Source organism: Platalea leucorodia, assembly GCF_965183815.1.
Source record: "Platalea leucorodia genome assembly, chromosome: 2".
In the NCBI taxonomy this organism is placed as follows: Eukaryota; Metazoa; Chordata; class Aves; order Pelecaniformes; family Threskiornithidae; genus Platalea; species Platalea leucorodia.
Window position 1 is genome coordinate 797,369 of NC_138824.1, and position 25,768 is coordinate 823,136.

General features: G+C 62.5%; 2 protein-coding genes across 11 annotated transcripts in view; one reads left to right on the forward strand and one right to left on the reverse strand.

Moving 5' to 3' along the window:
• Positions 1-1,603: 1,603 nt before the first annotated feature.
• On the reverse strand, positions 1,604-21,256 carry PGAP2 (post-GPI attachment to proteins 2). Of its 7 annotated transcripts, none has more exons than XM_082304703.1 (6): positions 21,126-21,256; positions 18,772-18,946; positions 16,889-17,141; positions 13,083-13,177; positions 3,832-3,940; positions 3,280-3,551 (listed from the first exon to the last, which is right to left on the reverse strand). In XM_082304703.1, the coding sequence occupies exons 2-6, from the start codon at positions 18,934-18,936 to the stop codon at positions 3,421-3,423; spliced, it is 753 nt and encodes a 250-aa protein (XP_082160829.1). In that variant the 5' UTR covers positions 18,937-18,946; positions 21,126-21,256; the 3' UTR covers positions 3,280-3,420. The 7 variants fall into 7 exon arrangements, with proteins under 7 accessions (XP_082160827.1, XP_082160829.1, XP_082160828.1 ...); XM_082304702.1 differs by having other exon boundaries at positions 13,071-13,177; XM_082304701.1 differs by lacking the exon at positions 13,083-13,177 and having other exon boundaries at positions 1,604-3,551.
• A 378-nt stretch (positions 21,257-21,634) lies between these two features.
• NUP98 (nucleoporin 98 and 96 precursor) overlaps positions 21,635-25,768 on the forward strand; it is a 39,784-nt gene continuing 35,650 nt past the window's right edge. For 3 of the 4 annotated variants that reach the window (XM_082303728.1, XM_082303730.1, XM_082303731.1), the window contains exons 1-2: positions 21,635-21,788; positions 25,343-25,440. In XM_082303728.1, coding sequence (XP_082159854.1) covers positions 25,368-25,440 — 73 coding nt within the window. In that variant the 5' untranslated portion in view covers positions 21,635-21,788; positions 25,343-25,367. Of the gene's footprint in view, positions 21,789-22,618; positions 22,756-25,342; positions 25,441-25,768 lie in introns of all 4 variants that reach the window. The other variant, XM_082303729.1, reaches the window with a different exon arrangement.

A 25,768-nucleotide genomic window follows, 5' to 3' on the forward strand; every position in this document is an offset into this window, starting at 1 on the left:
GGGAATGGGGACATCGGGCATGGGAACATTGCAGGGGTGGGCACGGGGGGCTGCAGGACCGAGGTCCCCTCCCCGGGACCACCCTGGCCACCCCAGCTCTGGCTCTGCCCTGTCCTGCCCCGCTCCGGAGCTGCAGGCAGAGGCCAGAGCCCCGTGTCCCTGCGCCCGGGGGCGGGGGTGTCCTGGGGAGCCCAGGTCCTGCGGCCGAGTGCTGAGGCTGATGATGGTGGCAGTGAGGGACCGGCAGCAGCCCTGGCTGCTCGGCCGCACTCGCCACCCCCTCGCCAGCCTCCACGGGCTGCCGGCACGTGCTGGCCGGCGGCCGGATCCGGCGAGGCCTGGCAGGGCCCCCGCTGCCGCGCACACGGGCCCCTTGTCTGGCCCCGGGGCCTTCCTGCAGGAAGGGCAGACCCGGCGCCCGCCACAAGCCGCCTTTGTTCCCTGCTGCCATTTCCCAGCCAGAGCCGGGGGGCCACCGGGGGCCGGCGTGGGCGATGGTGCCGCGAGGCAGGGTGGCTCCGGCCATGTCCCACCCCTGTCCCCCTCCCGTGGCCGTGCCTTGCCGCAGCCTCCCGGGGGCTGGTGCAAAGCGTGGCCCCTCTGGACCCCCAGCCTGGGAGCCCATGACACTGGGGCACGGCCCCAGCTCGGCTCCGCGGGGCTGCACGCCGGCGGGCTTGCAGGTCCTGGCTGCACCAGATCCTGCTGCCACCCTGGGGGATCCCCATGGCCATGTCCTGCTCCCACTGCACACTCCCGTGGGGGACTGGCAGGGTGCAGGCAGGGGCTGCAGCCCCCGCAGGGGGCGAGGGGCCACCCCGGTGGGGTACGGCGGAGGAGCGGGTGCTGGGACGAGGTGGGGACCCTGGGGCGGGATGCCGAGAGAGGCAGCGGGATGCCGTCCTGCCCTGGCCCCGGAGCAGCGGGATGAGCTCATGGCTGTTCCCCTCCCAGCTGCTCCCCGGCCTGGCTCGGCCCGGCTGCAATGAGGTCAGGGCCCCGCCACAGCCCCGCCGCCCAGCAGGAGCCCCCGGCACGGGGCAGAGGGAAACCGAGGCCCAGGCAGTTCCCCTGCCCCCTGCTCAGCCCCAGCACCCTGCCCCGTACCCCCGCTGCGCCCACCCCAGCCCTCCTGGCCCCGGGCTCCGCTCCCCCAGGCTGCGCTGGCCCCCGGCCCCATGGCTCCGCAGCATCCGCAGCCCAGTCGGCGGCCCCCGGGGCTGGGTGGGGAGCGGAGCCGCCAGCTGCGGGGTGGGCTTAGCCCGGGAGCGCTGGGCCTCCAGCCCGGCTCCCAGCCTCCTCCAGCCCCGCCGAGCCTGCCCCGGGCCTCGCCCAGCACCCGGGGTCCAGGTCCTGCACCCCAGCCCCAGCACCCAGGATCCACACCCCACGCCCCAGAGATCTACGTCTGCACCCCAGCCCCAGGGTCCATGTTCTGCACCCCAGCTTCAACACCCGGGATCTGCATCCCACAGCCCAGCCCCAGCACCCCGGGGTCCACGTCCTGCACCCCAGCCCAGCCCCCACCCTGGCCTGGGGTCCCGGGAAGGGATGGGACCCACTGGCCGGGCTGGGTGGAAGTGGCATAGAGTTTGCCGAGAGCTCACAAAAATACTCAGTGCTTTATTTCAACCTCAAAACCAAGGCGCAAACGCTGCCGGGGGACGGCACACCACACGCATGCAGGCAGGGGAGATGGATGGCGCCCGGCACGGCGCGGTGGGGACACTCACGGATGGACACGCGCACGGCAGGACCCGCTCGAAGGGCAGCCCGGCCCCGGCTCCGGCAGGGCCACCGGCCAGGGCGCCATGGTTCCTGCTGGAGGAGGCTCTGCCCAAGCCCCGGGAGCGCAGGGACGAGCGCTGGGACATCCCAGGGGACTCTTGCTGGTGGCTGCATTCACATGAAGGGCAGTTGCAGGGACCCACGCCGGTCCCTCACGGCCAAGCGTGGCGCGGGGTGAGCCCTGGCAAGCACAGAGCTCCCCAAATTCAAGACAGTTCCTGGTGCCAACAAGCTGAGCCCTCTCCTCCTGCCTGCAACCCCTGCCTGCAATCCCTGCCCGTTCCTCTTGCAGAAAGCCGCCAGGAGCGAGCCCTGTGCGACCTCTCCAAGCACAGCACCGGGTCCTCGGTGTCTCCCTGTGCAGGATGTGTCCGAGGCCTCCTGGGCCGTGGCTGTGGCCATGGCCCCTGCGAGGCGGAGCAGCAGCAGCCCCGTTGCACTAGTGCTGCCTGGCCTGGCCGTGCATGGGGAGGAGCGGAGGAGCCTGGGGACGCTGCCAGCAGCCAGCTCCCACCCAGACGGCACCATGGCCATGTCAGCCCCCTGCACCCCGGCAGCCAGAGCCCACAGATGGGGGGTCACTGCCAGCGCCCTCCTCCCGGGGCAGCAGCAGCACCGCTGAACCCCAGCAGTTCCCAGCTCAAGCCCTACGGCACAGGGACATCAGAGCGAGGACCTCCAGTACCAGCCAACTCACCCTTCCTCCCCAAACTGGGCTTGAACTGGAGCACAGCACCCCTGCGAGCACCCTTTGCTTGCTGGAGGGGGGCTTTTGGGAAAGGCAGAGCAGGAGAGCGTGGATGTTCTCGGCATCTGCTGTGCCCTGTGCGCCCCTGCACTCACGCTCTCCTGCCTTGCTCCCATGCCGTCCATGATTCGAAGATGCTCTCCTCCCGGCAACACGGGCGTGGATGGGCCGGGACCCTGCCCCAGCCCCGGAGGGAGAGCAGTGCCCGGGGCCAGCCCCCGGCCGCAGCTCCCACGCTCAGCCTGGGCTCGGGAGGAGCCTGGACCCAGCCCCAGGTGCTGCAGCGTGGGGCCGGCTCTGCCCCAGCCCTGCAGCAAAGGCTTTCCAAGAAGTCAAGGCCCCAGGCTGCTCTGCTTTGGGGGTGCAACCAGAGAGATGCAGGGGCAGCGAATGCTCCTTCTCCCAAGGCTCCCTTTAAGCTTCAAGGCTCGAAAGGCCACCAGCCCTTTTTGAGGACCTTGGCCAAGGACCCCCAGCCTGGAGGAGGAACCAGGCAAAGCAGGGGCAGGGCAAGGCTGGCCCTCTGTGCATCCTGCTCAGCCCGGAGCATCCTCCGAAGAAATAGGCAGCAGGAACCTGCCCCCTCCTCTGTCCTCCTGCCCATCCCGGTAGCCGGGAGGGAGCCAGGACAGGGGGTACTGGCCTCGAGGGTCCCCAGCAAGAGCCCCCAGCTCCCATCTAAGAGAGCTCCAGGCGCAGCCAGGGACCACGAACAGACACTCGCAGGGCCCAGGACCCTGGGACGATCCCAACGGCAGCTCCACAGCAAACGCCCTGGCCCGGCCCTGGGGCAGCAGGAGAGGGAGGGGGCTCTCTGCCTCCCCCAGGGGAAGAGCAGCCCCCACCTGGCACCGGCACCGCGGCCGGCTGCGGCACGAGGCCGGCTAGAAGTGCTTGTCCTCCAGCAGCGAGCTCACCACCAGCTCCTTGTTGCCGAAGTCCCAGAAGGCAGTCATGTGGAAGGCCATGTTGGAGAGGACAACCAGGTACTCCAGGAAGGCGAAGATGGTGTACACTGGCGGAGGAAGCACAGCAGGTGAGGGGAACACGCAGCCAGATCTGCCCCGGGAGCCGGGGCATCTCCTGGGGCACCTCGCCGGGGCAGCAGGCTCGTCCCCTGCTTGAACCCAGGTGGGAGGAGGAGGGCGGCTGGGCACTGGCCCTCCCTGGGGAGCTTTCCTGGCCTCCGGCCGGGATTTGGCAGGCAAGGCATCACCCCGGCCCCTTCCCTGCGCGCATCCCCCCAGGCACGGCCCAGCCGCAGGGGGACCGCAGCCCTGCCCCGGCCCCCTTACCTCCGGGGCCGCAGTACCAGTTGTGGTGGAAGTACACGCACACGGCAAACGCAAATGTGATGAAGGTGAAGAAGAAGAGCAGCTGCTTCCACTTGTACGACTTGCGCTCCTGGAAGAGGCCAAGAGCTGGGTCACAGCCCCAGCTGGTCCCCGGTGCCTGCCCCATCCCTCTCGCCCGGCACGGCGGGGACCCGCCGAGACCGCAAGCGGCTCGGCCCTCGCCCCTGTGGACGCCGGAGGTGCCGGAGCAGCCACCCCCGTCCCCAGGGAAGCTCTGCCCTGGCCCCACCGCAGCCCCAGGGGCACAAGCAGGCACCGGGAACCCCTCTGCACCCCGGTTCCTTGGGCCCAGCCTCCCAGTAAGGACCACGGGCCGCACCAGCTGCTTTGGCAGGGCTGTGACCTGGGGACACGCGGGGGGATTGCTCCTACGCGGAGATAAACCTAGCTGCTGCCCGGGCTGCCCGCTCCCCGCTGCCGCAGCCGAGTGAGGGGCGATGGGAGCCACGGGGGCCTCCGGCAGCGTCTGACACCAACAAGCCACGCAGCTCCCGGCGAATGTGGGCGACCTCGGAGGCAGGAGCACCCGGCCACCCACGGTGGTGCTGGGATGCACATGGCACACGAGGCCCTCGCAGCTCCCCGAAGATGGGCCAACGGCTCTACCAGACGGTAGATCCTACGGCTGCGGCCAGGGTGGCTGCAGGTGGCCCCAGCTCCCCCGGGCGCTGCCCAACCGCCCCGGCGTGGGGAATTCACCAGTGTGTGCAGGCGGCAGCAGCCGGCGCTGCACCCCCTCGCTCGCAACTGCACCGGGGAGGAGGAAACCACATGAAGGGGCGGCAGCTGGGGCAGGCGCCGAGCTGGAGGCATCGCACAAGCCGCCCTGGCACCGGGGGGGCCCCATCCTGCCCCTCAGCACCACCTCCGACAGCGCAACAGGCGGAAGCAGAGCACAGGGCTGCTGGAGCGGCCCCCCACGCCCCCAGCAACGCTTGCTGCTTCTGTGCTGGCAGCGTCCAGCCCCCCGGGCAAAGGGGGCAGCCCAGGGGCCAGCCCTCTCCCCCACGGTGGGCTCCCCCAACCACTGCCCCATCCGCATGCTGCCCAGCACCCCCCAAAGCTGGGGGCCGTGGGTGCAGCGGCCCCCCCGGGAGCTGTGGGGCTGTGGTGGGTACCGGCTCCGGCCCCCTTCCTCTCCTCTCCCATCACGCTGAGCATCGCGGATGAGCAGGGTGCCCCTGTGGCAGAGGAACCCCAAACCGCGGCCAGACACCAAGGAGGATGCAAGGGAGACCCCAGCATCTCCATCCCGGTGCAGGGCGGCCAACACACGGAGCTCTGGGGCAGGGGGGCTGGAAATGAGGGGGCCGGCCCCAGGCGAGGGGTCGGGGATGCCACGGATGGCCCAGACACGGGCTGTTATTCCTGTTACTGGGTGGGAGGGGAATTTCCCCCTCTTCTGACGCTTCATGTGAGACAAAAAATCCATTTTCAGGGACTGCTGAGAATAAGGAAAATTTAAATTGCCCCATCACACTTTCCATTACCCCCCGGAAAGCGCACCGGCAGGCTCAGCCAGCCGCCCTGCGAGCACAAACAGGTCACGGCAGGGAGGAAAACCCAGAGAGGAAGGACGGCCTCGCGGTCGCCTTCGCCATCTGGGGACGTGGGGCCGACGCCGCCTCCGCCCCGCGGGGCCCGGGCAGGTCCCTTCCCGCTCGGGCTGACGAGGGTCCCTCTCCCCAGCGGCTCCCGGGACCCTCTGGAGCAGGGCTTCCCGCAGGCAGGAGCAGGCAGCCCTGCCCGCAGCCCCTGCCCACCAGGAAGCAGGAGGCGGCTGGTGCTGAGCCGTGAGGGTGCAGGGCCAGCGGCGCGGGGTGGGGCGAGCAGCGGTGCCAACCCTGGAGTTAAATAACAATGAGCGGCTGGGGCCGAGGCGTTATGTAAAGTTTCACATCGGAAAAGCGGGTCACAAAACAGCCTTGTTTTCATCCAGGTCCCACGGCAGCGGAAACGGTTGCGCTATGAAGTGGCAGCAGAGCCCCGCTCATCTCAGCAAGGTGAGCGGCAGCTCCCCGCCGCGCTCCCCTGCGCTGCATCGCGCCGCGCTGCACTGCGCAGCACTGCACCGTGCCATACGGCACCATGCTGCGCTGCATGGCACTGCCTGTCGCCATGCTGCACCACGCTGCATCCCGGGACGCTGCACTGCATCGTATGGCACCGCAGCGTGCTGCACTGCACTGCACGGCACAGCTCCGAACCGCACCACGCTGCACCACGCCGCTGTACTGTATCACGCAACACCTCGCTGCGCGGCACAGCCCTGCATCACGCTGCATGGCCCCCGAATCCACGCCTTGCAGGAGGATTTAAGGCACCCCCCAGACTCCTCACAAGGGGCTCCCAGTGACCTGGTGGCCAAAGGCTGGGGGGTGCCAGGCAGCCAAACCTGCCGGGACGTCCCCAGGGAGTGCTGCGAGGGGCCACGGGTGGGGGACCCAGCAAAGCCAGGGCCGTGGGAAGCACCCACTGCCACTGGTGGGTACAGTCCACGATGGCGAGCAGGCAGCTCACCTCCATCGGGCACCAGCAGCTACCGGAGCTCCCGCCACACTGCCTGAAGTGCAGGCGGGCCGGTTCCTGCCTCCTCCTCCTCCTCCGACACCAGGGCAGGGGGTAACGCTCCAGCTCCCGCATCTCCCCCGCGGTCCCCGTACCCCTCCCCGCTGCGGCTGGGCATCCTGCCCGCGCTGCTGCAGGGGCCTTCCCCGAGGAGCAGCAAACGGTGCCAGATTTCAAGCCGGTGGCTGCTGAGAAACCTCTGGTCAGCAACGCGGGCATCTGTCACGACATGTGCTGCCTCCCGGCCCCCCGCGCACCCCTGGGGACCCACGGCTGGCAGGAACCACCCTGCAGGCGTAATCCCCCGGGGCACCAGACTACCCTGGCATTAGGGATTAGCACCCAATTATCCACTATAATCTTTGGTCAGGCTGGGCCCAGCCCAGGCGCTCGCCCTCCAGGGAGCGGTAGAAGGCCAGCACAGAGGGCACCTCTCCACCTGTGAGGCCTCGGAGGCGCAGGGTCGGGGTGCCGCAGCGCAAGCCTGGGACAGCCGCTCCTATGGAGACCCCCTCAGGGGTCCTGCAGCAGGACCAGGGGCAGCAGACCCCCAGGTTAGTGCCCTGGAGGGGAGCTGGCAGCTCTAAGCAGCCTGGCAGGAGGCTGAAGCCTCCACACTCCAGCTCCCTGCAAGGAAAAAGAGGGATAAGAAAATCCCGAGGACGTGGGACGAGTGGCTGTGAAATGCTCAGGACACACACCGAGGCAGGGGGGATGGTTTTACAGCCTGGCAAACCCAGAGGGAGAGCGGTACCCCCCTCCCTCCCCAGCAAGGAAGAACCCTGACCCTAAGCCTGACCCTGAGCCTAACCCAGCGCGGTGCAGTACAGAACCTGCTCCCCTGGAGGGCTGAGGCAGAGGGATGCCGGGGCGGGGGGATGCTGCCAGGGCATCGGCTGCCCGAGGACAGGGTGCTCCAAGCTCAGCCGGCTCCAGGCTCCCCCCGAGCCCCTGCTGGGGCTGGCGCAGCTGCAGCTGGCAACGCTCAGCTGCCAACCCCGGCTTCGCAATTTCCTCCTGGCAAGACAGACCAGGGCACCCGGCGTCCCTGCAAGCCACTCCAGTTTCACACAACCCCCCCACCCCGAGCCAGCCCTCCGGAGCTGGATGCGTGTCTGGCCCAGAAAACCACAGGCAAATTATATTTAGCCCAGCAGCTTGCAGACTTTGAGCTGAGGCACATTCCCCGTGCACACGAAGGTGAGTCAGGAGCCGGCCAGATGATGGGGGAGAGGAGAAGAGACACCAACCCAGCCCAGCGGGGACAGCCCTGCAGCCCCAGCCCGGGACGCTGCCCCATGCAGCTCCGAGCCCACGGAAGGCACCCGGTGTCTCCTTCCCCCATCCTGGGGGAGCCCCCCGCCCTGCAAACCCAGCTCCAAGGGCTGGAGGATGGCTGCTGCGAGCGGGCAGGTAGGGAGGAAACACCAGCAAGGAGGCACAGAAGCCTCCTGCTTCTTCCACTGCCTCTGGAGAGGAAGAAGAGGGACCCTGCAGAGTTCACACCCCAGCTCCTGATGGGACAGGGAATGGAAGGGCCAAGGGACGTTAATTCAAAACGCAACAGCTACGCTCTCCTGGGACCTCCCAAGGCCCAGCTCTGCTCCTGGAGCCATGCCTTCCTGGGGGACACGCAGCACGCTCGAGGCTATGTGCTGCACACCGGTCCCAGCTCCTCCTCGAGCGTTTCTGGCTCCCCTGCGGTGAACCTAAAGACAAACTGCCCCAGCACCGAGAGCTTAGCGCTGGGATATTTATAGAGGGCTTGTGTGAGCTGTCACCACCACTCCCATGGGCTGCTGTCACTAGACTGCTGGCTAGGTGACGGTGCTACCGAGGAGTGGGGCTGAAACCACACGTGTTCACCGACCGCGTTTGCGGTACCCTCCCCACCGCTCCAGCAACAGCTGGAAACCCAGCTCAGCCGTCCTGCTCCGGCAGCGCGAGCAGAAATGGCTTAACCGGCGCTGAGGGGGACAGGAGCAGCAGCGGGGCGAGCAGGGCGCCTGCCTGCCGGCCGGGCGCCGGTCGGCCCCCCCGCGCTCACACTGCCGGGGTTTGCACCCGCGCAACACCTCCGCCTTCGCACTTGCTGCACGAGACGCTTTCCAGACGCGGCCAGCCCGGGTCCGGGCTCAGCCTGCACGCCCTGCGGCACCAGCGGCACAGCGGGACCGGGCTCTGCTGACGGGCCTGAAGCAGCCGGCCCCATGGCCGCCGTGCACGTGCATGCGTGTCTCTCGGCCGAAACGCAGCCGCTAGTGACGCCAGCCGCTGGGGCAGGGGGGGAAATATGTTTGCAAACAAGAAGTGAAACTGCTCTGCTCTGCTGCACCGCTCATCATCTTCGCTGTGGCAGAGCCAGCTGTGGAAGGAGGGTTTTAAAGGGCGTGCAGCCGGCCAGGAGCAGAGAGTGACTGCAGAGGTGCCAGCCAGGGAGGGCAATGCCACGCCAGCCATGGCCAAGCACCACAGACTGGGTGCACTGCCTCTAGTCCGCTGTGGTCAGCCCATAGCTGGAGGCTCTCTGGCTCCATTTCCCTTTTTCCCCGAGCTCTCTTCTTGCTTTGCCCCTTCCCCTCCTCCTCTCAGCCTGCTTTCTCTTTTCTTCCCTCCTGCAGAGCTTTTTTCCTTTCTCTCGCTATTTGCCACCTTGCAACTGGAAACCGTCTGTACTTCCCCATTACGAACAAGTTCCTCAGCACCTTCCTGCCCTTGCAGAAAGGCAGTTGCAACACCAGCCCTGACAAACGCGAGGCTTTTGCAAGACCGATTCCTGCCACTCACGCGCTGAAACTCCGGCAAACCTGGGGAGCTTCGCCCCCTCCCGTAGTGCTAAGAAGCAGTGCCAGACCCAGAGCCTGAGAAGGGCTTTGCTGGCCCCTTCCCCCCTCCCCAGCCCCAGCTCGGCTCCCCGAGGGGGCTGCGCACAGATCCCCTGCTCCCTCCTCCGGACCAAGCCAGAGAAAGGCTGGGTCCAGCCTTCCAGCTCCTCTCATGCAGTTTGTCCTGGAGACGGTCCCAGGTTTGGCCCTGGAGAACCTGAATCCCCCTGGGGACCCATGGGGGCTTCCTCCGCCCCAGTACCCTCTGCTGAAGAGCAGGGAAGGATGGGACACCGTGGGACCAGAGTTGTCCCCCTCACCTGTCCCCTCCTGCCACCGCTGGCTCCAGGGCTGGGGGTAGCAAAGGTGAACAAAAAGCCCCCACAACCGACACGAACGGAGCCAGAATCTGGCCCCGAGATGCCGTGACCCACAAGAAGAGATCACTTGCGCCCTGCCCTAGAACAGCCCCGCGAGCCTTCGGCCTGGCCAGCTCAGCAGGCGCTGCCCAACTTCTCCCTGCTCCTGCTGAGGCCGGCAGTTCCCAGCGGCCGCTCGGCTCGGGGCGAGGAGGATGTGGCGGTGGTACCGCGCTCGCCGCGGCCTCATGTAACCCCGCCGCCCCTCCCTTGCCGAGCCGAGCCAGCCGCAGGGGTTGCAGAAGCCGGGCCAAGCCCGAGAAACCCAAACAGCAGGATCAGCGCTGGGAGACCCTGCCCGGCCCAGAGGAGCCCGGGCCCTGTGGGAATGATTCACAGCAGGAGCCCAACTCGCACATCACGGGACACGGATGGAGCGACAAGGCAGATCTGCAGGGTGATGATAAGGGCGAGAGCCCACGTAGCAAAGGATGCCGCCCACAGCGGGGCGTCGAGCCCTCAGCCCGCTTCGTCCAGATGCGTCCAATCTGACAGCCGCGCCGCCACCGCGCAGCGCTTTCCTCTTCGGAGGAGCTCACCCGTCACCCTCGCTCCCCGGGCGACAGCTCCATCTGCCGACATGCAGCCCCACGGGGAGCTGGTGCAGGGGACGCCGCGCTCCCAGGCAGGAGATGAGCCCTGGCCCTGGCTCCAGGCCAGGGCTGGCCCCAAAGGGGTCTTCTCTCCATGGGGAGACACCCAGCTTTGGGGGGGACCGTGCACCCCTGCAGGCAGCTCCCCTCCATCAGCAGGGCCTTTCCAAGATGGGATGAGGAAGCCGTGCTGGGTGGTGGCACCGCACCGGGTCGTGGCACCACGCCGGGTGGTGGCACGTTCAGCCAGGGCATCACCGTGCCCCCCTGCACTTCCACGACCAGGGATGCGCCGCGTCGATGCGTCCTCAGAGGGGGCAAACGCTCCTTTGCTGGGCTTGGGCGCGAGCACCAGGGCACAGGAGCACCTCAGCACAGCTTGAGCCCTGCAGCATCGGGGAGAGGGGAACGAGGACAAGCTGCCACCTTGCCCACCGCGGCACACGGCCGGAGACGCTGTGGCTTGGCAGCAGCCCCCGGCCCAAGCGAGCGCTGCAGGACAGGGGGGCAGGTTTGCTGTGCCCCCCCGCCATGCCCAAAACAAACCACCCAGCAGCACTGGAGCAGGAGTTGCACAGGCTGCTCGAGCACCAGCGGGAGCACAAGAGCCCAGCGGACAGCACCCAGCGACACCGAGCCCGTGAGCTTTGTGGGCGCAGGCTGCTCCCCCAGCAGAGCCCCAGCAAGGCCACCATCCCACAGCCGCCTCACGGACCAGCCGTGGACGTGCAGACACACGGGACGGGCTCTGGACAGCCATGCCAGCACCTCCTGCCTGCCTTCCTCAGCTCCTCGGGAGCGGGTAAGGAACCAGCCCCGGTGGGTGACGTGGCAGAGGAGGGCAGCCTGCAGGCAGAAGTGCTGCCAGATGGCAGCGGGGTGCACTGGGTCAAAACACCGCCGGCAGGATTTTGCTCATGGTGTTCCCTAACATGAACTTGGGAGAAACCCACCCAAATTACCAGCAGAGAAAAGCCAGACATTTAGAGGCAGGCTGCTCGCCTCCCTGACCCAGTCCTCCAGACCTGATGCTGTGCTGGGTCAGGGATGCGTTACACCGGAGCTCTCTGCCTGCAGTCCCTGCTAGACACAGCGACGTGTACCCATGACCATCGGGGCGTGCGGGCTCAGCGCTCAGCCCAGGGAACAGCCCCCGTGCCCAGCTCACAGCCAGCAGCTGGTTTTTTGCTCCCATGAGCTGACAGCAGGGCTAGCGCTGCTGCTAACGCACTGCAACCAAAACTCAGAGGCTTGCAGCAACGCTATGGTCTGCAAAGGTGCAAAGCCTGCAAAGGTGCAAAGCCTGCAGACAGGCGCTCCCCGGGGGTGACTGCTGCTCAGGGAGCTGTCGTCTGAGGCGCAGTGCTGGGGGGAAGAGATGCAGGGGTCTGGAGTTCTTGCAAAAAAACAAGCCAAGGCAAAAAAAGATGAAACAAAGGAATCCGTGGGAGAGCTGCTGAGGAGACTGCTGAGCTCCCATTACCCCCGTATCACCAGAGATAACGGATCACTTCCCAGAGAGAGAGGGGAACCCCGGGATCTCCAAAAGCCCCTTTCACAGGGCATCTTGCAGCCAAACAACTGCTGGAAGCTTCTTTTCCGGGCCTCTGAAATAAGCCAGCAAGGGGACGGGCTCAGTGAATTGCCGGAAGGGGACAATAAACAGACATGATGGAGCAGGAGCCTCAGCAAGGCGCTCTCTGTGACTGCCCGAGCACACCCAGGCACCGCACTCATCCTGCTCGTACGCGGGCAGCTCATCTCAGCAGGCCCCGAGCACAGCACCCACCCTGCCCTGTCCCTCCATGCAGTCCCTTCAGGGAGACTTGCTCCCAGCCCTCGCCAGCTTCCCAGCCCCAGGATAAGGGCACACACCTCCGACAGTTTCCCCTGAAGGTCCCTGCTTTGCAAAGCGATCACCTTCCTGGGGCAACACAGTCCAGGGAGCCCTGGGGACCCTTCCCCATTTAGTACTGGGGACTGTGAGGGTTGGACTGGGGATCAGCTGGGCAAGACGCATCCCTGAGGAGAAAAGGACAGATAGGTCCAGGGAGCCCAGAGACCCAGGCAAAGCCAAGCGTACGAGAGGCACACACGTGCAGAGGCAGCTTTCACATACGGAGTTTCAAAGCTGAACGTCCTGCCCGCCCGCGGCTGTGCCGGTGCCCAGGGTCCAGCACTCACGCCGCAAACCAGCACGGCACCAAAGCCGCATCCAGGCGATGGAGGCAGAAGCCCCCGGGCTGGAGCCTCTGCCTGACCCGCTGCACGACCGGCGAGCCCCGGAGCCCACCGGCCCCCTCGCAGAGAGCAGGGCCCACAGCCAGCCTGCTCAGCGCAGCCATTCCTGGGGGAACGGGGTAACACAGCACCTGCTGCCCGCTGCTGGCAGCTCTTCCCAGTTTGCAGGGCCAGCAGGTTCCCAGTTCCCCGGCACAGAGAAGCCGGTTTCAGCTCAGAAACAGGCATCCTCAGGCAAGGAGAAGGGGTCAGCGAACCCGACCCACGGGGACACGAATGGGGTGGTTTTCAAATGTCAGCTCTAAGTGAAAACCAGAAAATAGGAAATTAAAAGATTCCTCCCCACTTTGCTTTGGTAAACCATGAATTTTGGTGACCATGTTTCCCAGTTTCACCTGGTGGTGTTAACTCCTTCAGCACCCAGCTACGGTTATTTCACAAGCGAGTGGCAGCCAGAGCCCTCCGCTGCCAGCCGAGAGCCCCCTCCCCAGCACCCAGCGCTGCACAGAGAGAAGAAAGGAAAGTTTCTGTACCTCGGGACTTACTGTGTGTTTCTTAGTCATTCTCCAGAGGATGCACGTCAGGAACATGTGGCCCAGAGCCGATGTGATAAAGACGATGAAGGCATTTTCATGGATTGCTGAATCAACAAGACAACAGGTTTCCTGTTAAATCCGAGCCAAGAGCAGGAGGGGAACGCGGGGCAGGCTTCGGGAGGGCGAAGGCCTGCTTTCTGCAGGATGCGGTCCCGCTGGGAGTCCCAGCGCCCGGGAGATGCTGTGCCCCCAGCACGAGCAGCGGCCCAGGGCCTTCGCAGGAGGCAGGCACAGCACGGCTCCGCACCCCGGGCGCCGCGCAGAGAAGGGGCAGGGGGATTCAATGACAAAGCTGCTCGTGCGTGCCCCGCAGCCCCTGTAAGCCTGGGGCTGGAGGGGATGTGAGCTGCTGCTAGACTCATTCCAAGGGTGCCAGGAGGGCGTTTACGTGCTCTGGCACCTGGTCTGCGAGCCTCCACTGCTTCGCATGGCTGTAAACCTTGGGCACCCTTGAGAGCAGCTCAGCATCACCACTACTGTTCTACGAATGGGGAAACTGAGGCACAGAGGGGGCGTTTACAGAGTGAGACAGTCCAAGATCCAGAAAGGGCCATCTTCTGGCCTCCTGCATTATCTACCTGCCAATTAACAGTTGTCATCAGCCTCATCACCAGCACCGAGGCCATCTCCTGTGTCACTGAACTAGCACGGATTTAGGGTCAGGCTGGAAATGCAGCCGGAGCAACACTAAGCCAGAGCCGCTCACGAAACCCCAAGGCTGCACACAAAGCCCATGCAACTTCAGGTGAGTTATTTTCAGACGAGTGCTTCTATTTAAGAGTTTCCCAGCCTCTTCTCCAGGAACTGAACCACAGGCTGAGTTCCCAAACCACCTGAACGTAAGAAATGATCTTCCCTGCTTCCTCTTTCGATTCCAGGGGAAGGGAAACCACGCGAGGAGCGATGGTACAGGCAGCTGCTAGAGGCGAAGACACGAGCAGTGCCCTGCAGAGATGATTAACCTGAGCCTGTTCTCATCTCAGCACGGCAGCTAAGGTCTGAAACTTTCCCCACAAACCTGAGATTAGTCTGTAATAAGGATCTGAGAAAACTGGGTTAGCCTCAGCTCAGTGCGGCTTTTGCCCAACCGCTCTTCTGCGCCTCTGTCTCCTCCTCGCTAAGCTCTGCACAAGCCAGGCAGAGCCACCGGCTGCGAAACGAGGCACAGGCAGAGCCATTCCAGTGACAACGTGCTTTGAGGTATCCAAACCCCAAAAGAGCATCTGAATTTCTAAGGGCGTGCTCCCGGTCCTGACGGGTTGGGGAAGCCCTGCTGGCGGGCGGTCTGCAGTCCCCTGCCACGGTGGGGGCAGCTGGGGACACCGGCAGAGGCGGGCGGGATGGTGACGGGATGCCTCGCCGTGGGGGACAAGGAAGGCTGGCAGGAGATGAGGAAGGTGAGCTGGACAGGAACATCCCCTAGACCACAGATCTCCATCAGCTGGAGGTTTGTGCCCGGCCATCCCAGCTCACTGAACTCCGCAGCACATGGAGCTGTGGTTTCCGAACCTGCTCCAGCCCTGCAGCTCGGGGATACCACACGCTGTGCTTCCCCTTGAAGAGCAAATGGTTCCACGATGCTCACAAAACAGGACTTGGGGAAGGGTCCATTTAAACCCTGCTGTGGTCTGGGGGTTCAGATGAGACAGCACATTCTGGAGGATCTACATCCTCACCCTATAGGCTGGGGAGGTCCTTGGACTCTGTTCAAGACACCGCAGCCCTGAAGCCACCAGGCTCACTGGTGAAGACCCAGTGGAAGCCGGTGAGCACCCAAATGGTGGGAAGCTTCACTGGACCGACAGCCCGTGTGCCAGCGACAGGCCCCGGCATGGTCTGCTCTGGGCATGGCTCCTGAGCGATGAGCAAGTGAGCAGAAAGGCAATAACCACGGTGCTGCGAAAGACAGAAGCATCTGTGAGTGGGAAAATAAGCAGCGTGTGCAGAGAGCTGTCAGCTGTCGGGGCTCACGCACTTGCTAGCTGTTTTTCCCCGACAGCCTGCTGTTTTGGCATCTTTCTGCAAGATGCAACGCCTCCAAATACCTGCTTTGACAGGGAATCGGGACAGCGCCTGCAGTGCTCCGCGCTGCCAGTGTGACACCCTGCTCCGATAGCAGCAGCGGGCTGGAGGGAGCCTCAGAAATCACCCACCTGGTCCTCCGCACTGGGGCTGGACCCCTCAGCCCTGCAGGCACGTTCCCAGCCTTCCTGGAGGGCTCTGGTGGCCATAGCCCATTTCCAGTTTGGTGCTCTAAGCAGTCACAAGGCTTCCTGACGCCCACTGCGTCTGCCTCTCGAGCGCTTGTTTTCCTCACCCGTTGTGAGTAGGAAGATAGGCTCAGCGCAAAGTCAGCTGCATCCTTGCACCTGATCTCATCTCCCTTGCTGCGAGGAGACAAACCCTCTTCTCTCAGCCTCCCCTCACCAGCACTGCTCCAAACCCTCTCCTCCTGCAGCTCTGGCCTGGCCTTTCTTTGGGAGACTGTGCCTACACCCTCCAGCGCAGTCCTACAGCCGGACACAGCATCCCTCCATCATCCCCACCCTCAAACTGTGTGCGGGGAGAGCCGACACACCGCTCTCCTGCCGACAAGTCCCAGAACTGGGTTTGTTTCCTCTGCAACAGCACCACCTTGCTGGCTCGTGGATTTGAGTCCTCTCAAGTCAACCCGCGTGCCTCCTCCAGATCTCGGGATTAAACAGCGACTGGATATCATCACTGGCACTTAAATTCATTTCAGACAAGACCATGTGGGAGAAGAGCATTTCCCAGCCTATCGTGACCGTATTTTGCACACACTGATTTAACCTGAAAAATTCTGATTTTCTTTTCAGGTCAACACAGGGAATTTTACCCAGAAAATTTTGTAGGAGGGTATTTAAAACGCAGCTGGAACAGGGCGCGGGCTGGAAGCCAGCTGAGAGCCAAAGCCAGCGCTCAGCAGTGGAGACAGAGCGGATGGCAGGGACAAGCACTAACCTGCCTTTGCTCAGCTGCGGTGAGATGTGTTAAGCACGGCCTTGCACACAAGTGGGAACCAAGCCCTAAAGTCTGATCCTAGGCTTGATACAAAAATTCAGCCTACGGTTTCGGCCAATTATCAGCAACCAAGAATTTTGGTAATAACACGGCTAATTGCACATTATGGACACAACTTAGAACCACAGAATCGTTTAGGTTGGAAAGGACCTTGAAGATCATCGAGTCCAACCGTTAACCCAGCACTGCCAAGGCCACCACTAAACCATGGCCCCAAGCACCACATCTCCCCGGCTTTTAAATCCCCCCAGGGATGGGGACTCAGCCCCTGCCCTGGGCAGCCTGGGCCAGGGCCTGACAGCCCTTTGGGGGAAGAAGTTTTTCCCCATACCCAACCCAACCCTGCCCTGGCGCAGCTTGAGGCCGTTCCCTCTCGTCCCAGCGCTTGTTCCTGGGGAGCAGAGACCGACCCCCCCGGCTCCAGCCTCCTTTCAGGCCGTTGCAGAGAGCGAGGAGGGCTCCCCTCAGCCTCCTCTTCTCCAGGCTGAGCCCCCCCAGCTCCCCCAGCCGCTCCTCCCCAGCCTTGTGCTCCAGACCCTTTGCTCTATAAATACTAATTTTAACAGAACCTCTTTATTTTGACTGTTTTTCCCTCCAAACTGACTACTTCCAATACAGTGGCGTGAAGCAAAGCTCTGCAAAGCCTCGGCAGCCGCGAGCAAGACCAGCGGCACAGTGGTCAGCACGGAGCGTGCGCGGGAGGAGACACCTACCATAGTTTTCGGATGAGGACACGTACGTCAGAATAAGGAGGGCGAAGTTTTCGAGCAGGTTGAGCAGCAGGTTGAAGTGGCACAAGCGCAGGTAGCGAGGGTGCGAGCAGTGGCAGCTCTGGTAGTGGTTCCAGTAGGCGACTGCCACCAGGAAGCGGGGAGCGGAGTGGAGGCCGATGCAGAGGCGCCAGACGTAACGCTGGGGGGTCTCGCCTCCGATAGCGGCGCTGATGGAGGGGAGGTAGTTAGGGACCTGGAAGAGAGACAGCGGCTTGTGGGGAGAGTCATGGGGAGTGTCACACTGTCGTATTTATAGCTCTCCAAGACGCTAAAACTTTTTGTTTGTTTGTTTTGTTCTTTTAAATCAGTTTATTCCTATTTCAAAAGCCAGGGAACATAACGTGGCAGCAACCCTGGTTCATCCCCCAGGACCACGCAGCCCCCAGCCCTGCCAGGACAGTCCCTGGGCCCTGGGGTTCAGGGTCCCGCTCAGGTTTCTTAGCTTGATACTTTTGCCCTTTACTCAGTCGCGGTCCCCCACGTGTTCTCTGCCTCAGGTTTGGGGAGAGAGGAGAGGAAGGCGCACCATTTTGTTAGCCCAAGCCTAATGGAGAGAACTGACAGCAACAGCAGGCAAAGACAGCGTTCAGGGAGGAACATAAAAGTAGGAAAATCATCAATGCAGCCCTGGAATAAACTCCCGACCTCCAGAGTTTCACAGTTCGGGGGCTTCCCGAGCCAGCCACGATACCAGGTAATCCACTCTTCCACGATCCTGCTCGGTCTCCCCCGGAGCCCACGCAGAGCTGCGCAGCCCCAGCGTCCTGCGGAGAGGCGTTCCCCAGGTGGGCTGCTCTCTGCTTGAGGAACCAGCTCCTCTGTGGTTGCCTTGAACCTGCCACCTCCATACGACGTCGCCTACTCCTCGTACTGGCAGAGGGCGAGCGGTGGATCCCCGCCTGCCCTCTCCAGGCCAGCCACGACCCCAGAGGTCTCCATCTCGCCTCTCTCCGCTCTCAGCCCGTCATCTCTTCCCGCCTGCAGCTGAAGAGCCCTCACTTCGCCACCCCAGGAACAGGGGCTGTGTGACATCTCTGAGCCTGCTTGCTGCCCTGCCCCATGCACCTGAGTAGCGAGGAGGGGGCGGATCCGCGCACTGGGTGCACGCATTACTTATTTCTCCAAATCGAACTGCCCTGGCATCTCCTTGCTCCGTCGCCCCCCTCAGCAGCGTGCCTCGCCCTCCCTGCTCCAGGATCTTGGCATCGCCATCAACCTGCGTCATCCCACCGTGCACAGGCACGAGGAACACCACAGACCCCGTAAAGCCCTGGGGTCATCTGCCGGCGTGAGAATCACCACCTACTCCTGCCCTCTGTTCCCAGCCTGTAACCAGCTGCTTATCCACGCTTGTGCCGTGGCTGCTCGAAAGCCCTGGGGAGGAACCCAATCTCATCCCTTTTGGAAATCCAGGCGGTCCGTCTCAACCCGAGCTCCCCAGGCACGTGCTTGTGACTCCTCTGAAGAACTCCAACAGATCTGAGGGGCAGCAATTCCTTCTATAAAAGCTGGGCTAACTTGTCCACAAGGCAGTATATTTATCTATAGCTTCACCAGGTTTATTCCATGTCATAATCACCAACAACGTGCTCAGTACAGACATCAGCCTGACCAGTCCGTACTTCCCTAAAAGGAGCCGAAATCTCAGGTGCCAGTCCCGAGGCATCACAAGTACAATCAAATAAAGCAGCTTGCTCCAGATCCCATAGGACATCTGGTGGGAAAGCCTGGAAGAAGAGAGGACCCCTGCCGCACCGCCAGCTGCCCCAGTCCAGCAGCCACAACCTCGGAGGACTTCGCATTCTGCTGCGAGAGTCGCTTACCCCGCAGTGGGTCGCTGTCGTCTCCTGGAAATGGAACAGCAGAGACCAGATCACACAGAAAAGGAAACCGAAGAGCGGGCAAAACACAGTCCCGACGGCCAGCGTGGTAAAACGGAGCCGGAAGAGGATCCCGTCTCGATCCAGGGGCAGCGGTACCTGTAACATCTTGGTGGACCTGAAAAAAAAGAAGCAAACGTTTGACAGGGATTCTCTGTCCTCTTGCAAAGTCCAGCCTCACACAGCCCTGGGCGGGGATGCACACGTACGGCTGGCAGACAGCCTCACACCCGTGTTTAACACACGGCCGCACCGCCCCAGGGCGGGCATCAAGGACAGGCAGCTCAAAGTACCGTCCTGGAGACGCAGGAGGCCCAAGGCTCCGGTACAACAGCGAGCAGGGTCAGAGCGGCGGCCTGCACGCCCTGGGGAGGAGCAGGCAGCAGGACGTGCAGGCAGCGGGACGTCCTGCACTGGGGCTGGGCTCTGCTCTGGACCACGAGACCCATCTGGCTGGAAAGGCACGTCAGCTTTTTTCGGCGGGGCACATCTATCTAGACCATTCCCGGTCTGCGCTCGGAGCTGCCGCACAGGACAGCGCTGACGTAGCCAGGCCGCTGCGTGCTGCCCGCCAGTGCTGCGGCTCCTCCAGCACATCCCCAACCACCTGCGGCACCGTCCTCGCTCCGCTACCACCGCACTGTGAGCGCACCGCAGCCCCACACCCAGCACCGTCCCAGCCGAGCGCTCAGCACCTTTACGGGCAAGGCTCCGGCTGCAGGATCAGGACCTTGCAAGCCCCACACCCTGCACAACGATAAAGCCATTGCTCATCGGGTCGGGCAAGCCAGGACAAGCTGTTTATCAAGCCTGGCAGCCTGCCTCCGGCTCAGGGCTCTCCATCAGCTCAGTCCCAATGCTCGCTGGCTGCTCTCTTGCCCTCGGCCACAGCTGTTCACCCTTAAACCTTCTCACGCGCCCACGGCCGCAGCCCAGCTGCCCTCAGACCGCCGGGGTCAAAGCCACATTAAATCAGTCCCCATCATCACACGCACCTTCCTTCGAGCTCTCTCCTCCTGCCGCGCCTGGCCCCGACCTCTCCTGTCCCAGCAGGCTCCCCCCTGCCCGGGGACAAGGGCCACCGAACAGCCAAAACGAGGGGCTGTGACGCCCTGCTCCGAGCAAGCAGTTAGGGATCTCTGCCTCACCCCGCTCACCGCTCCGGGACAAATCCAATTTACAGACAATCCCGCAGAAGCCAGTTACCAGCGAGGGCAGGGCAGCAGCCCCCCTCCTCCAGCAGCGTAAGCCCTCCCGGCGCAGGGATGATCCCCGCCGGTGCCGTGCCCACCCCAGCAGCAAAGGGCGATGGAAAACACGGCTCAGCCCCCTCCCCTGAGCTCTGCTGCTGCTTTACAGGCGGCTGCTGCGGGCATTTATTCGCAGGATGAAAGCGAAGCAAAAGGACAGCTCTACTGTGGCTCTGCCAGAGCCCTTTGGGGCCGGGACTGCAGCAAGCCAGATGGAGGAGCAGGATCCCCCGGCCAGCCCAGGCTCGCCTGCCCGGGACCCCCGCCGGCAGCGGCCCCAGCCCCGGGGGGACGCCCCGAAGGGCAGGATGGGGCTGTCGCAGGCAGCCACGCTTCCCGCGGAGCAAGGCTGGCGCTGGGGGCTCGGCTGTGGGGGACGCACCGTGTCATGGGGGCGGACAGGGCACGTCCACCCCGCTGGGGACAGCCTCACGGCAGGGGGGACACGGGGTCCCCGCCATCCCCGAAAATGGAGCCCCCAATTAGCCCCCGCCCCCCTTTCACGAGGGTCTTGCCCAAAGGGGGCAAATAAAAAAAACCAGCAAATCTTGTGTGTGATGCACTGAAGGGCCCCGAGCCCGCCCTGCACCCCACAGCCCCCAGGGACCCCTGAGGGCACCCCAGACTCCTCCTGAGACCCCCCCCAGGCACCCCACACCCCCCAGAGACCCCCCCCCGGGACCTCACAGTGCTGTGACCCCCCTGGGCACCCCAGACTCCTCCTGAGACCCCCCTCAGGCAATCCACACCCCCCAGACACCCTCCCAGGCACCCCAGACTCCCCCTGAGACCCCTCCCGGGCACCCCACCCCCCCAGAGACCCCCTCGGGGCCTCCCAGTGCTGTGACCCACCCCCCGGGCACCCCACACCCCCCAGAGACACCCCCCCCACGGGATCCCCTATTCCCCCGAGCCCCCCCACCCAAGAGACCTCCCAGTGCTGTGACCCCGCCACGACCCCCTCCATCCCCACAGACCCCCCCGGTCCCTCAGCCCCCCGGAGCTGCCCCACCCCACCCCACCGCAGCCCCCTCCCCAGCCCCGCACCGCTCAGCCCCCTCCGCGCTGCTCCATGCTCTGGCCCGGCACCGGCACCGGCACCGGCACGGCCACCGGCACACCTCCTCTTCCTCTTCCTCTTCCCCTTCCTCTTCTTCCCCTTCCTCCTCCTCCCGCTGCCCGCCCCTTCCTGCCGCTGCGGCCAGGCCGCCGCCACCCCCAGCTCCGGGACCCGGGACCGCCACCTACCGACCAACCCACCTCAGGGCCCCTTTAAGGCTCTCGGCCCCTCCCCGCTGCGTCACGGGTACGCAAACCGCCGGAGTTCTCTCCGATTGGACCGATGGGGAGAAATCCCGCCCCCCCGCACAACATCCCGGATGTCGGGGCGGGGTTGCGGGACGGAGTTCTGGACCCTTCCGCAGCGTCAGCCCCACCCCTTCTGCCGCCTCAGGCCAATCAGCGCTCAGAGCGCGGCGGACGTCAGGCGTTATTTCACCCAATCAGTGAGAAAGGCTCGCCGGAGGGGGGGAGGGAGCTGCCTCGCTTTCAAACGGCGGCAGCCAATGGGTGGCGGAGCGCGGGGGTGGCTGGGAGGCGCGCGGAGCGGGCTGTGACGCAGCTTCCCTCCCCTCTGAGGCGGCGGCGGCGGCGGGAGCGGCGCGGCGAGGCCCGGCCCGGCCCCGCTCCCTTCCCTTGGCGGCGGCGGCGGTGAGCACCGGGGGGAGGCGGCACCGGGGCTTCCCTCCCTGTCCTCCGGGGCCGGCGCAACGGCGGCGGGGGCGCCTTCGCGGCCTTTGTTCCGTAGGGCTGCTCCGGGAGACCGGGCCGGCCTGAGGCCGCGGGCCCCGTCGGCGGGGCGGTCCGCTCTGAGAGAGCCCGAGCGGGAGGGCGGGCCGAGGGGGAGCGTTCGGCGGGGGAAGGGGGTGCGCGGGGGCCGGGCCCCGCTCCGCCTGCCCCTCTTGGCGGGGGTCCCCGCGGCTGCGTGGGGAGCTGCCGCCCCCCGCCCGTGTTTGGGGACTTCCCGCTGTTTCGGTTTCTCGTTCCGGGTTGTGGCGGAGGTGCCGGGGTGTTTACACGGAGGGGAGCCGGGGGGGGGGCGGGCTGATGGCGGGGGGCTTTGGGGGGGAACGGCGGGAGGCACGGGGGCAGCGGCGCTCTGTGTACGCTGGCGGCCGGGGGCGAGGGTGGGGGCCTGGGGGCGCGAACGCTGGCCCGCTGTCGGGAGAGTTGTTTAAAGTTGCGTTCGTGAATTGGTGGGATTTCTTTGGATGTGGCTGGAGGTTTATGTAACGCTTCTGTAAAACTGTAATTAGAGCCCTTTTCCTCGGGAGCGAGGGGGTGGCTCCGCTTCAGCTGGGGTTGGTGTCCAGCAAGTGGGAGAGGACCCTTGTGTAAAAAACGCCAACTTTTATTAATCCTGCTCCAGCTCTTCTTCAGTCCCTGGCTGCCGCTGGTGTTCCTGCGGGCAGGGGCTCTGAGCGTGTTTTCCTGGGACAGCTCCGAGCACGTTTGATTAACGCAACGTTTTACATGTGCAGTCGTGAGCGCGTTGTCTGTGTGCCTGTGCCCCCGCCGCTGACCGGTGTTGAAGGGGCTCCGGTGCGTCCGCGGCATCGGTGACCACATAAAGCCCGAGTTCTGCTCTGGCTGAGTCTGAGCTGCCGAGGGGCGGCAGGTAAGGAAGGGTGGGTGTCAAAGGAAAGCGAAGCTTCAAGCCCTAGAGGAGCGTGAAGTCTTTTAATAACTCGTTTGCGTTTCAGAAAACTGTGCTTCAGATTTCTTCTGAAATAGAATTTGTCATTTAGCAATCCTCGGTATACTGACTTGTAAAAAGCAGGGGCATAACTAAGGGGAACAGTGGAAGAAGAGGGGTTTTGTGGGTTGCAAATAAGGTTGAGAGTAACAAGATTGAACAACAACTGAAAGCTGCGTGGACACTTTTTGTCTGGCTTTCAGCGAGACTTTGGGGCAAAGTGAGGTGACCAAAAGTAGCCTGTAGAAACAGAGAAGAATCGTATCTGAGGTGGGTGCATAGAGCTCAAGGAGTGCACTCGCATCAGGCGTCAGCATTAAATTTATCTTACGAGTGTGAAAAATAAATAGGTAGGATTTTTTTTTAGTAGGTGGTCTAGCGTAAGGGAGGGCAAATCATGAATTTCGGGGTATTGGGAGGTGTGGGGGGGGTGATGGATATTCTCAGAAGCCACATACAGGCGAGCCGGTGCCCAAAGGTGGGGTTTTGAGGAAGCAAACAGGAGGTATCTCTGCGTCTTGTCCTGTGATCCAAAGCCAGGTTCTGCTGGAAAACAAAAAGCAGCCTTGGCACCGCCAAGGCGAGGTGCCTGTGGAGGAGCCGGGGGCGCAGCGGGGGGCGTACGTGGCACGGGTGTTTGGGAGCAGGCCCTCAGGGAGAGGGGGGTCCCACGGAAGGATCCTGCTGCGTGGCAGGCAGCGCTCTCTTCCAGGAGGCAGCTCTAGGCTTAGGGAGGGTGCTCTGGTAGTTTGTTAGATCAGCTTTTTCTTTCTTATGCCAGAATCATTTTATTTAAAGTACTCTTAATGTGCGTAAGGAAGTCTGTAAAGGCTTGCATGTGTGAGTGGGAAGACTCTTAACACCACAAAATTGTGACGTGCTGCTGGATTTACTGCTGTTCGGAATAGTTGAAGATTACCCAAAAGATCTTTTTAGTTCCTCTTTAATAGAACTGTCAGATACTGATTTGCTCTTGACTGTTTTAGTCTCCAGTAGCACTGGGGTGGCTGCAGAGGTATGGTGGGTAGCTACGGCTGCTCAAAGCCTAGGTTGGGCTGTTCCCGGAAGGTGACATGGGTTTTTGGGAAAAGAAGCACTTAGGATTTCACAGATGGGCAGATCGATGTAATGACTTCACTCTGGAGTGGCTGTGCTGGGCCGTACGCTGAGTACTGTGGGGGGCGTGCCACCTCTTGGTGAGAAGGATGTCAAAGGAGTTGGCATTAGGGAGCTATCGAGAAGCTGTTCAGCCTGGGCAGAGGTAAGGCTGTGGGGTTTGAGTTTTACTTAAATCGTTGGTGACCAAAGGGAGAATGCTCGATAGGAGTTTATTGCTATCCTGGATGTTGAGCCTCCTGGAAAACCGAGACGGAGTTTGAAAAATGCCGAAATGCTGAAAGTTAGTGTGTCATTACATAAAACAGCGTTACCGTAATGTGATAGTAAGTAGTGCTTTGTAAATATTCTTGGTATGGGTTATGTCTTACAGTTTTCTAAACTTACTAGTTCTGCACTGCTGTGGATTAGCCAATGCTGCCAACAATGAATTTTTTTCCGGATAATATTGGCACTTTCAGTGGTGGAGCTAACAGCTGTTAGCCCCGATACAACAGAAGACTACAAATCTCTCTGACTGGAGTACGGCTAAGGATCTGTCGTGGTTATACTTTATCTCAGTTGGTTTTGCTGAAAAAAGCTGTAACGTTGTGTTTGTACTTGGAGAAGAGATTGGAGTGCGGTAGTGTTACTAAACGTATCTGTAAATAAAACGATGGGTGTTGTAAAGGTAAATTGGGCCCTTGCCTACATGGGGTAAAACTCCTGAAAGAGTATTTAAAAACAACAGCTTTTAGAAAGTTAGGAAAATCCCGGGGCAGCCCCGTGAGCAATAAACGGGAAGCAGATGGAAGGCGTATTCCTGTAATTCTTGAGCAGTGCATTTCCACTTGTCTTGTTTGAAGTAGTTGGCAAATAGGGTTTCACAGAAAATCCATCATGGAAAATCCCGGGAGCGTCCCAGAAACAGCTGTAGCCCGGTGCAGATCCCTGCGCCTGTTCTTAGGGAAGCGTGCCGGTGGGGTGGTCTGCCAGCCGTGGAGGTGGCTGAGCAGAAACGAGTTCGTGCCGCCCGATCTGGGTGAAACGTCGTAGGAGCAGATGCGGGGAGTGCTGGTAGTGCTGGGTGTTCTAGAGGATTTTGTTGAGAACACATGGATCAGGGGAATAGTTTCATTTCTTAGTTTTTTCAGCCTGTAAGGTGTACAGAAAATCCAGCCGTGGTTAAGGATGGAAGGCAGCTTACTTGTGATGTCACTAAAGTATGAGTGTTCTTGTCCCTTTTAGGGTTCTGACTGTGGTTTAAATTGCTCAGTGTGACTTAAACACACTGTCACGCATCTTATGGCATAAGTACTCAAATTAGATGGCTCACATCAACAATGAGGAAGATGAAAAATGAGTTTTCAAGATAAACTTGAAATAAAAGCTGAATTCTTCTTTCCCCGTTTAGGAGAAAAACCTGATATATCCTGAAAATGTTTAACAAATCCTTTGGAACTCCATTTGGAGGCAGCACTGGCTTTGGGACAACTTCAACTTTTGGACAAAGTAAGTGATACATCTGTACTGACTTTTCAGTACTTACCCTGTTTTTTCCTGGAGGTGCAGCTGGGGGATCAGACGGAGGTGGCGATTCTTTGTCTGTGATGGAACTGGAGCGCAGCTAGGCTGTCCAGCTCGCTCGCTTTGCAGGGAAGCGGGCTCAGGAGCCCTAGGCTTCCCCGCTAACCAAGCTTTTAGTTTGGGTCGATACCAGGATTCCAGGTGCAGTCATTGACGCTTCCTTTTATAAAAGGAGTGGGAACTCAAATGCTTAAATAAAGGCACTCTTGCCAGGGTGGGGGGAGATTGTTTGAATCGGGACTGGATTCATTGG

Excerpts from the sequence above, each read along its gene's own strand:
- PGAP2 (XM_082304701.1), bottom strand. The coding sequence starts at position 18,936 with ATGTTACAGGTACCGCTGCCCCTGGATCGAGACGGGATCCTCTTCCGG. Across the intron at positions 17,142-18,771 it reads CGACAGCGACCCACTGCGGG|GTCCCTAACTACCTCCCCTC; the intron begins GTAAGCGACTCT and ends TCTCTCTTCCAG. Across the intron at positions 3,941-16,888 it reads GTCCTCATCCGAAAACTATG|GAGCGCAAGTCGTACAAGTG; the intron begins GTAGGTGTCTCC and ends GGCCTCTTCCAG.